The sequence below is a fragment of the Typopeltis vanoorti genome, chromosome 7 (genome assembly GCF_054136105.1).
Source record: "Typopeltis vanoorti isolate ZY-2024b chromosome 7, IOZ_Tvanoo_1.0, whole genome shotgun sequence".
Lineage (NCBI taxonomy): Eukaryota > Metazoa > Arthropoda > Arachnida > Uropygi > Thelyphonidae > Typopeltis > Typopeltis vanoorti.
In genome coordinates, this window is record NC_143555.1 from 63,824,873 (window position 1) to 63,837,217 (window position 12,345).

The following is a 12,345-nucleotide window of genomic DNA, read 5'->3' on the forward strand; positions in this document are numbered from 1 at the left end:
TGCCTTGATATGTACTATTAAGATACAAACTCTGCCCAGAAACTCATATGTTTGCCTTTTTATTAGTACTTAAATTAGATTTCATTTGCCATTTGGCTAAATGTAGAGCTGAAGGTTCTACACTTCAGTAATCAAAAAAAGTTTTAATCAAGTTACTTTTTTTGTATGTAGTCTGTGATTCTGTTTATTTTTTAAAGATTGACACAAATTTAAACATTTTAAAAAATTGATAATGCACATAGATGTATGTACATACTGAAAGTAACAAAAGGAATTATGGTATTAAATTTGGATACTTCGTTAATTACTTATGACCTCAAAAATGACTTCAGAATTATTTTGATATTTGTTATGTCATCTAATAAACTTCAGTGACATCAGAAATATTGAAATAATTATTAAAATCACTTTTTCAAACCAAACAAATTTAATATTTGGGCTTTTTATCTGCTTTCCAAATTTATCTCTCCACACTCAAACTATTATTTTATTTTCCTTCATTTATTTACCTACGAAATTCATTTGTTTATTTGTACAGCTATCTATGAGACTCCCCCCCCCCATCATGACAATACTTCATTGCATTATAGTTACAATGCTTTGTCTCTATTTTTATTACCTTTTATTTTATTTAATTAATTTTTTTTTTTTTTTGACCATTGATTTCACTATTCAACATTATCATGAAATTTTTTATATGTATATCCTCAAGTGTTGTACAGGATCCTATGATTTATTAGATGAAAAGTTTACATTATTACTTACTATCTGTGATTTTTTCTGATTCAAATTAGCCTGTTATCTGTGAGGATCCCATTATTATCATATCTTATATTCCATTCTTCTAAGCATTTCTATCCATCTAGAACTTGTGGCATGGGTGTTTTTTTCGCCATTCTGGAATCAAACACTTCTTTTTTTTATTTATTTATTTATTTATTTATTTTTTATCATTCAGGAATGAATGGAGCCAATTCAAGGTAAGATAGGGTAATTTAAGCAGGATGAAAAGCATATAAAGTTCTTTCTTATATCTTTCATATTATTCTGCCATCGATGATATCTCTTGCTTGGGTGGATCAAACTAATCTGCTCTCCAACTAACAAGCTGAGTGTCAAATTACAGTGTTTGGGCATTCGTATTTGTAATTGTCTTCAGGTGAGAGAATAATTTCATTTTCCAGTGTGAGAAAACTGCCTTGCCTGTTATTGGCCTGAAGTGGCTTGAAAAAGTTTCCTGTTTGGTGTTTAGAGCAGGGATTTCAGATTAGGTGTGTGTAGGGGGAAAAAAAAGCATTTAGTAGCTACTTCAGGTATTAACGTATTTCAGGTTTACAGCTTTTTTGGGAAGGGAAAATTCTCCCCTAATTTTTCCTCAGAATTCTCATATTATTGGTGTCCAATCTGATCACCTGCCATATTTTTAACCAGCTCCCAGATCCATAAGTTAAAATAAGTATGAAATCTGTCTTGTATAACAGCTTTGGAGTTTTGTGATTTCTCTCTTATTAAATGTAAATTTATTTCAGAGAGAAATCACAAAACTTGATTTCCCACAATGCTAGCTTTGTTTATTGCTTTGTGCATTTTTATGTTTAGTTTGCCATCTTCACAAAAAAGTGTGCAAAAATATTTCACTTCTATAGGTTTTCTATTCATGATGTCACTCAAGTAATTCTATGTTCCAGCCTACTTTCATAGTTGTTTGTGTTTTTTATCTGATTTTTATGCTAAATTTCTTACAGCAGTTATTCATTTTGTTAGAGTCCTGCCAGGTATGTACCATATTTATTTAAGAGTGTAACCCATCCGATATTACCCCTCTAATTTTGGGGTAATAAAATAAAATTCACTTTCCTTCATAATGTGATCCATATAGATGATGAAGAATGTCAGTGGAGATAGTGTACACCATTGTCTTGCATGTAATTTCACTTCTCCTTTTAGATGTAAAATTAAATACAGTAGTCCCCCCTCTATCCACAGTTTAAGATATCCACGGAGGTGGGGGGAGGTCTTGGAACCGAACTCCATATATACTATGTTTTTTTCTATATATACATATATACTTGTGATAAAGCTTAATTTATCACAGGTATATATTATGTATATATAGGAAAAAACAAATTACGGTGTTTTGGGGAGGGGAATCACTACTTTTGCGATTGGAACCATTATTAAATAAAATAGGGATTACATGAATACAAGAACTGTGATATCACGTCAGTCAATCTGATTACTGGGATGACTACAGGTTTACAGCTTTATCCACACTATTGTATATGCTACTCATCTATTAGCCACTTAGTATATACAATATAGTGTGGATACACCGGACAAAGGGATGATTCATGTCCCAGGCACGATGGAATGCGATTTCACTCATTGTTCTGAACAATGTGTAATTTAAAAGTTAAGAATTGTTTATTTCTGGAATTTTCCATTTAATATTTTTGGACTGTGGTTGACTGCAGAAAGCAAACCTTCAGATAATGGGAGGACTATTGTATATAGATATAGATGATGAATAAGAGTGGAGATAGTTTATACCCATGCTATCCATCTTATTTCACTTCTCCTTTTAGATCTAAATATATTTGTCATTCACTAAATTTAAAAATTTTTTTTTTTTTTTTGCCATTTGCCTGTACTTCATTTAAGTCTACTTGCTTAAACATGGACTATAAATTGCTTTGTAAAATGTTTAATTTATATTATATAATACTATTTTGGTTTTGTAGATCTAGAAAAGGCATATGACAAGGAGTGAAGAGAAAAGATGCTAAAAACACTGCAATCCCATTACCAACAACTTTTATTTGACCTGTACTAAGTTCTTCTCAAGTTTCTCTTTCACAATTTTTCTTAACCTCTTGACAAGCATGATTGCATAAATCTTACCTGAAACAGTCAGTAGGCAAATTCCACTAGGGCATTTAAAATATATATATATATATATATATATATATTTAGCTGGATATCATAGTAGTTCTATGATAGTTCTTGATCTTCTGAATTATATGCAGTGCAGCAACTGTAAAACTTTCTATATTCCATATTTGAGCATTTCCAGTTGAAAATCAGCTTCTTTTTCACATTTCAGGTTTTTGGTTACTATTTCTACCTGAAGTACCTATACTGATTACATTCCTATTGAATATTTATTATTGCTGTTCTATCACTCCTTGTTTTATTTAAAATTTCAAATTACTCCATACATCTGTAATATCTTATTTTTTTATCTCACTTTTATCATTTCTGATTTCTTTTAGTGCTCTGTCTGCATGTATGCAGTCTTTTACATTATTTTATATATATGCCTATCTTTCATATCTGTGGTCTCTAGTCTCTGATCAGTTGTTTATTTTTAATTGAGTTCTTAGATCCATAAGTTAAAATTGGTTTGAACCTGTCTTGTATACAGCTAGTTTAGTGATTTGTATGATTTCTCTCTTACTTTATACCAGCTTTACTGATTTTGTTAAATCCGTAAAGCTGGTATAAAGTAAGAGAGAAAGCTGGTATAAAGTAACTGCCTTCACTAAAATGTGCCTAACTGAAACTGTCATCATCATCAAATTCCTGCCATGTACCCTCAAGGGGTGTACAGGATATGATAGTACTACATTAAAAATTTACATCATTACTAACTTCCTAGCTACAATTTTCCTCCAAATCAGTCTGTTACTTGTCAAGACAACAACATCACCAGATCTTATATTTCTATCGTCTAAGGCACTTTGTACCATATCAATCCACCTATATCTTTGTCTTCCTCTGGGTCGTTTTCCTGCCAACTTGGCAGAGAACACTTGCTTTGCTGATCTTTCCTCACCCATTCTGTTTAAGTAACCATACCACCTGAGATTAGCTCTGCTAACGCATTCCTGGATGCTGACAATGTCAAGTTCTTTCCTAATATTCTCATTTTTAATATGGTATTGCCATTGATGCCATCTGTTCACGCCTATAATCTTTCTCAGGACTCTCATATCTGCGGTCTCTAATCTTTGGTCAAGTGTTTTACTTCTGACGCAGCCCTCAGATCCATAAGTTAAAACTGGTTTGAACACTGTCTTGTATACAGCTAAGTTAGTGTTCTGACTAATTTCTCTCTTATTCCATATGAATTTATTCAATTGATTTCCTACCATACCAGCTTTGTTGATTCTGTTGTCTATTTCCATATTTAATTTACCATCATCACTAAAAATTGTGCCTAAGTAGCTGAAATGCTTTACTTGTTCCATAGGTTCTCCATTCACAACACAGTTGACATTTTCAATGATTCTGCCTATTTTCATTGTCTTTTTATTGCTGACCTTCATACCATATCTATTACAACAGTTATTCAATTTAGTCAGAGAATCTTGCAGACTTGTAGCAGATTTATTTAGAAGTATAACATCATCTGCATAAAGCAAAGAGCTGACATTAACATCTCCAATTTTGATATCATGTTTAATATCACTTTCCTTCATAATGTGATCCATATAGATAATGAATAACAGAGGGGATAATGTACATCCTTGTCTCACACCAGATTTAACATTAAACCGTCTTCCTGTACTTCCTTCAATTCTAACTGCTGACTTACAACTCAAATAAACACTAAGTATTGCTTGATATAATGCCCCATTGACACCATATAACTGTAGTGTATTGTATAGCTTCTCTCTTGGCACCTTGTCATATGCCTTTTCCAAATCGACAAAACTTGAATACAGATCTTTGTTATATTTCTCCACTATTTGTTGTAAAGTGAAGATCTGATCCTGACAACCTCTGTTTGACCTGAATCCAGCTTGTTCTTCACCAAGCTTTTCTTCCACAATTCGGAAACTGTTTAGGCACTAAAACATGTGTCTAAATAGCTAAAATATTTTACTTGTTCTGTTGGTTCTCTGTAGAATTCAGGATATATTTGACTTTTGGATGTTTCTATTTTTGATAATTTTTATTGCTCATTTTCATGCCAAATTTTGTATCAGGAGTTATTTAGTCTTCTAGTGAAAGCATCTTATATACTTTATAACTTATTTTAGAGTATAACATCATCTGCATAAACTAAAGAGGTGAGATTAACATCCTCAGTAGCATTTTGAACAGCTTTTCTTTTGGCTTGTCATGTGTCTTTTCCATATCTACAAAAGTTGCATTGAAATCTTTGACACACACACACACAAATTCTCCATTTACACAGTAGATTGGTTCCAGAAAAATCCGTGTAAATGAAAACCATGTAAAAAAAGAATACAATGCATATGAAAAAATAAAAGAATGGTTCCAGATGGCACCTGCCCACAGAAGTGTTTTGGCAATGGGAAAATTAAGGGATCTGCACTATGAATTGTTGGAACATCCACCCTATTCCCCAGCTTTGGCTCCCTCTGACTTCTATCTCTTCCCAAAACTAAAACTCTTCTTCGCTGGTCAGCATTTTTCTTCGAATCAAGAGGTGATTGCAGCTGTAGAGGGGTATTTTGCAGATCTTACTGAGAACCACTAGAGGAACAGGATAATGGTGCTGGAGCATCGCTGGAATGAATGTATTAATCTTAAGGAGATTATGTTGAAAAATAATTTTTAAATTATCAATTTGTTTTTTCATCGTTAGGCATAAATTCTTTTTTTCATCATTAGGCCGAGAACTTTTTTAGACCACCCTTGTGTGTGTTGTGAACCTACCAGAATGCATCCTGGACATTATGGAGATGCATATACATAGTCCTGTACTCATCATGGGAAATTTACCATTATTGTTATTTTTGTACTGTTGGTACCTTGCAAGGAATTAATAATAATTCCTTGCAAGGTACCAAGTCACAGATGAGATTTGGATTCTACCTTATATATTCAGAATTAACATTTTAATAGGATTTTTTTACTGTACTACTATAAAACTTTGATTGAAATGTCTAACTGGCTTGTATTTCACTCTTATTTGCCAAGCAGAATCCCACTTATTACAAATCATTGGAGTAGTACCAGATTAGTGATCTGAGAACTTTTAAAAGTACTTCAGCTATTTCTTTTTTTTTTTTTTTAGGCAATACTATGTTATAAAATACTTATGAATATGGTTTGTTGGGAAGGAATATTTAAGAAATGAATAACTGTGATTTTAAAATATTTCTATAATATAGCATTTGGACAGCAGTGTGCACCCCCTTCTGCATTCAGCTTTGGTCCAGCAACTACTGTAGCTTTGGGAAGGTAAGTTTAACATTTATGTTTAAGTACTGTAGTTTTTTAACCATTAATTTTTAATATTTATTTTAAATATCTGAATTTAATACTAATCTTATAATATGTTAATAAAGCTGAATAACATAATAAATTATAATATCAAAAATTATGTAATATAATTTCCTGATGTATGATATATGCAGGAATGTGTCAGTGCAAAAACTGTTCCACTTAATTTTAACTATATATTAATGCATGACACTAAAAATAAGTTACATCTGAGGTTTACATATCATATCATGCAATCAATGTATTGATCGCACTTAAAATCTCACTGTGTAAAAGAAGAATACAGTGCGTTGCATATGAAAAAATAGAAGAATGGTTCCAGTTGTGAAAACCCGATATGAACAATGTTATTTTCAAACAAAACATGTGAAAATCATTGAGTAAAACTCTGTTTAATTTTAATTGAATATTTTTTATTTTAAATACTTATTTTAAGTATATACATAGATATTTTTTAATTTTTCTTAAACTATTTTTCATGCTATTTTCTTAAAGAGAATAGTGTGTCACAAATAAAACAGAAATTCAAAAAGGCCCAAATACACCCCCAAATAAATGAATAACTAATATGGTTATTAGTTAAATTTTATTCGCCATCACTTTCTGACAGTAGCTGCATTCTTTTGTGTGAGACTGGAATTAAATCACATCTATCAATTGAAATACTTTGGCCATCCTGTTCATACTGCAATGGCAAAGCATTTTCTTCAGTAAAAAGAACTAAATTAGCATTAATTTCCAATAATTCTGAAGGTTGATTTATGTATTTTTTTTTTTTTTTTTTTTTTATAACCACAAACTCCGTAATTAATCATTGAAATCCTGTTTTGACTAGTAGATCTTTGTATAATTCTTCATATCACATCATACATGGCTTCAGTTCATGTTTAAACTTGAACTCTGTAATTCAGGGGTCTTCAACCTTTCAGACAGTGCGGGCCGCATTAAAAATTTCAGTGAAGCCCGCAGGCCACTAAGCTATACTGCGGTATTTAGAATTGTAAGATGCTTTCTTGATTCACAAGGAATGCTGTGCATTTGATACTTTACATAAAATCCTATAAAAATAAACTCGGCTTTAAGAGTGTAGGTAGGAGTCGGGTTCATGATAAGTAAATACAATCAATACTTGAAAAAAGATAATTTAATGAAGAAAACATTCAATTTTTACAATGTCATCAACGCTATATTATATTTATAACATCATCATTATTACAACAAAAGTGGTATCCTAATTCAACATCAGTTGTTATATTAGAGATGAGATCCTAGTTTACTTACAGTCCTATTTATAATTAACTCTTAGATGAAAAGATTATGTGGGTAGAATATCTGCTTTCCACATATTCTTGGGATTTTTAGATCATTTTTGTTAAGATTAGGGTGGTTGATAAGAATTTCACAGCCCTCCTTAAATTTATGTTCATACCATGTTTTGATGTGATGTAAACAACAGTTTTGAATAAAGGAAGAGTGTCATAAAGAAAACTTGCTTCTGAAATGATCTTAACCCCATGATGAAGAAAATACTACATATTATTTGATATTTTATTGCTGTATAAAGAAGAAATTACTGCACATTTGAAAAGATACTGCTAGTTTTTTTAATTGTGAATTTTTGAAGCAGGTCATACTTTTACTACTATTTTATAGGAATGTGGTTTTGCTTTTGTAGGACAGCCAAAGCAGAAAATTTCTTGTTAATGTGTCATATCAAATGCAGTCTGGGAAAACCTCCTTCTATCTTGTGTGACCGTTCAAATAGAACAGTTTTCATGGCTAATGAGTAAACTTATTTTGCAGTACAGTTTCTCAGAAAATTTCTTTCAGCACTAGATACCAGCCTATTATTGATTGAGTTTTTTTTTATGAAGTCTGAAATATTTATTAGGAATGCGGTGAATATTCAGTTTTGCTTCAGTATTCTGTTTTGCATATATTTGTCTCGCTGAAGCAGAAAAATTCATCTCACTTGCCTCATAACAAGCGTAATGAATCGATTTTTTTTTTTTTTTTTTTTTTTTTTTGCAACTGCATAACCAAAGCCTGTATTGTTTAGTATAGATGTTTACTTTTGTGTTCTCTGCATGAATTTAGTTTATATTATGAAGCCTTAAAATACTAAAAATGAGTACAATTTAGGCCATGAATAATAATATTATTATTATTCATGGCCTAACATTCATGGACAACATAATAATAAAAGCAATATTTGTAACTTTTATATGAAGATTCAAAATTTGCAAAATGCAAAATATACAAACAGCAAATATCTCAGGGTGATAGAGGAAAAATGCAAGTACAGCTTCTATGATTAATCATGTTCAATGCTAGCATAGCAGTGTATTTGTAGAACAAAATAGGTGAAACTTAAATGTCAATCCAGAATGCAAAAACAAATAAGCATTGAATTGAAAGTCAGAATTGAAAATAACTTCACCAAAAGAGGAGACATTATTTGATGTTATAGAAAATCTAAAAAATGGGATGTAGATGACAAATGCATGAAAACTTTGCATTATGCCATAGCTGAAATGACTGCATCATGATGTATGCAGTTGTTCAGAGTGAAGGATTTATTAGGCACATGAGCCAACTTGCTCCACAGTAGAGTATGCCTGGAAGAAAATATTTTATAGAAAAATAATTCCAAATATTTATGCCTGATTACTTGTAATAACTATTTAAAAAAAAAAAAAAAAAAAAGCTAAATATATTTCTCTTACATCAGATACATCGACCTGCTAGCATGCAATCGAAAGTTTCGTTAGCTTCACAGGGGCACTGGCTTGATACAAACTTTAAATATAACCATACAGTTTTAAAATGTCAATGTTTTCCTGGAAGTTACACAAGTGATATGATTATATCTGCTATGTTACAAATGTTGGATATACATATTTCACGGATTTGTGTAATAGTCTGAGATATTGGCAATAATATTGGCACTAATAACATGAATGGTTAAAATGATGAAACATTTTAACCATTCATGTGCTGCATGCTTGAAACAAAGATATTCAAACTGTATTGGATACCAGCTATATAAAATTAGTTCAAAATGTACCTATTCGGTGGAACTCTACTTTTTATATGCTACAACAAATAGAAGAATAGAAAAGTGTTAAATATCTACACAATTGACAACAATTTGAATATGTTAAGCTCAAATCAGTGGTCTTTAATGGAACCACTACTAAATTTATTGGAGCCTTTTGAGACAATTACCAAAATCCTGAGTTCAAATTTTGTTTTAATTTCAGAAGTGCTCCCAACTATTGTGACATGACTCTGCAAATGTATTTATCTAAAGATGATAATACTTTCTTCAGGGCAAGAACAATGAAAAAAAAATTTTCTGTAATCTTCTATTAGCGGAAGATTTGACTTTATTTGAAAATAAATATTATATTATTTCAACAATATTAGATCCAAGATTTAAACTATCATCCTTCCAGTCAGACAAAGCTGATTATGTTAAAAACATTTTAATTAACAAGAAATCTGATTTGATGATATTATATCTGCCACTATCACCATTAGGTCGAAAGCAGAATTCAAAATGAAAAGAAAAATAGTAAATGTTTTGATGATATTACTTCTGCAGCTATATTGTCATTAGGTTGAAGAATCAGCTGCAGAAAAATATTAATGACATTTTTCTGCAAATAGGAAAAATAAGATTATGTTATAAACATTATATTTAACAAGAAATCTGCAGAAGTACCAAGGGATGAAGAAGTCTCTAGCATTCCTTTATCAGAAAAGGTGAGGTTTTCATAAATTCAAAGCAAAAAGAAAAATAATAGTAAACTATGATAGTGTTCTGATGATATTACTTCTGCCACTATCTTGCCATTACGTTGAATGTAGAATCAGCTGCAGAAAAATATTGATGAGATGATTACATGTTTTAATAAACTATTATTAAAAAGAACTGATGACCCATTAAGGTGTGGAAAGAATGGAAAATCATATTGGCCATTTTGAGCGAAATAGCAAGAAAATTTCTTTCAGTACCATCTACTATACAGGGAAAAAGTCTTTTCAGAAGCCAAAAAATTGCTTTTCTTACATCACAATTTATCACAACTTCATTTTGATTAGTAAATCCATAATTATTCTCTATTTAGCAATTTAAAATAGAGTTCTGTTAATGTTTTTATTTTGTTACTTAAAGAAATAAGAGCAATTTTTTTCTAATTCTTGTACCGTTTCTTTCTTTTAACTAAATCATCTGTCACTGGAGTCATGTCACGATGAAGTGCGTAGTGTGGCTGGCCATCACGCTTTTTATTGAGAACATTTTTGGGCCCATTGCTTAACTTTACTGTCACCCATTACATTAGGCCCATAAACCTTACAGTCTTCAGTGAATTTCTGCAGCACTATTGTTTTCCGCTAGTAAAAGCTGCATCAGCACAAACCTTGCAATTGGCATGATTTTTTATCACAGTACACAGAATCAACTAGTCTCCGATAACAGCACCTATCAGCTAGTAAACTATAATCCAACTAACAGAATAAAGAAAAAAAACTGAGAAATTACTGAAGTCTGTCACTTCTTGGCCGTCAGACGCTGTTAAAAAACTTATACCCCATTCACCCGTTCTCCCAGAATATATGGTGTTCCTGAAGTACATAAACAAAACATTCCACTTCGGCCGATAGTTGAAGGAAAAGATAGCCCTAATTATCACCTAGCCAAGAAATTAGTGAAAAAAATCAACACTCAAGGAGCTGGTAGGTCATTCCCCCTTCTTTATAAACAAAATTAAAAACATAACACTCGGCAAAGATGCTTTATTAGTCAGTTTTGATGTTTCTGCCCTTTTCACAAATGTCCCAATCAGTGACACAATTCTTTTCCTACAGAACAAATTTCCACCTGACATTACAGCCCTCTTTGTCCACATACTACGTTTTCCAATTGCTTTGTGTGGCAAAATAAATTTTACCTACAAAAAGAAGGTATGGTCATGGACTTACCACTACCCCCCCCCCCCCCCCATTGCTAACTTTTATATGGAAGCTTTTGAGCAAAGTGCTCTTGGTTCCTTTACTCTAAAACCTACAGTGTAGCTTAGATACGTTGATGATGTTTTCGTTATCTGACCACACAGTCGACAAACTTTAAACACATTCCTCAGCCACCTGAATAAACAACATGAATGCATACAATTTACTTTCGAAATTGAAAATCAGAACTCGCTCCCATTCCTGCCCTCATGCAGTCTATCCTTCACAGTTTACCGCAAACTGACACATACCGGCCACTGTATACATGCTAACTCATATCACCACCCATCGCAAAAATTTGGAATCATTAACACCCTTAAAAACAGAGCTATAACAATTTGCTCTAATCAACAAGTTCTTAAACAAGAATTAAACATTATTAGCAACACATTTATAAATAATGGCTATATCAAAAATACTATTAAAGTTCTTCATAAAACTTCATCAAAAAAGAATATAGATTACAGTAAAACCATAGCCATCCCATACATTAAAGGATTATCAGAAAAAATCAATAGAATCCTACACCATTATAATCTCAATGCCACTTTTAAACCACCTATAAAATTTAAAAAAACATATTCAATTCCTCTAAGGATCCTCTCTTCCCATTGGCACATCCTGGAGTTTATTGTATCTACCTGTAACTTACCTTATATTAGTGAAACTGGATGTACAATCCCTAAAAAATCCCTTATGTAAAAAAAGAACACAAAAGACATTGAATATAACAATTTTGGTGAAGCAAACCTCTCAGATCATGCTCTCAACACCCTACACCAAATTGTTTGGAAAAGTACCTGCTCTTTACATCATACAAAAACCTGGTATGAAAGAAAATTTAAAGAAGCCTGTGAAATTCTGATTAAATACCCTAATCTCAACAATAATGGTGTCATAAAAATTCCAAGAATTTGGATGGCATATACTCAGCTTACTTAGTATCTAGCATACTTTAGGACTTCAAGAAATTTTCAGCTTTTATTGGAAACTATTCCATACCAACTAGTTGAAATTTATATGTATAATCACATTTTTTTTTAATTTATATATATATATATATATATA

General features: G+C 31.5%; 1 protein-coding gene across 2 annotated transcripts in view; it reads left to right on the forward strand.

Annotated features, from left to right (window-relative positions):
* The window catches only part of Nup98-96 (nuclear pore complex protein Nup98-96), a 610,292-nt gene that overhangs the window by 239,816 nt on the left and 358,131 nt on the right, over positions 1 to 12,345 (forward strand). For both annotated transcript variants that reach the window (XM_090395312.1, XM_090395313.1), the window contains exon 12: positions 6,147 to 6,216. In XM_090395312.1, coding sequence (XP_090251438.1) covers positions 6,147 to 6,216 — 70 coding nt within the window. The remainder of the gene's footprint in view (positions 1 to 6,146; positions 6,217 to 12,345) is intronic.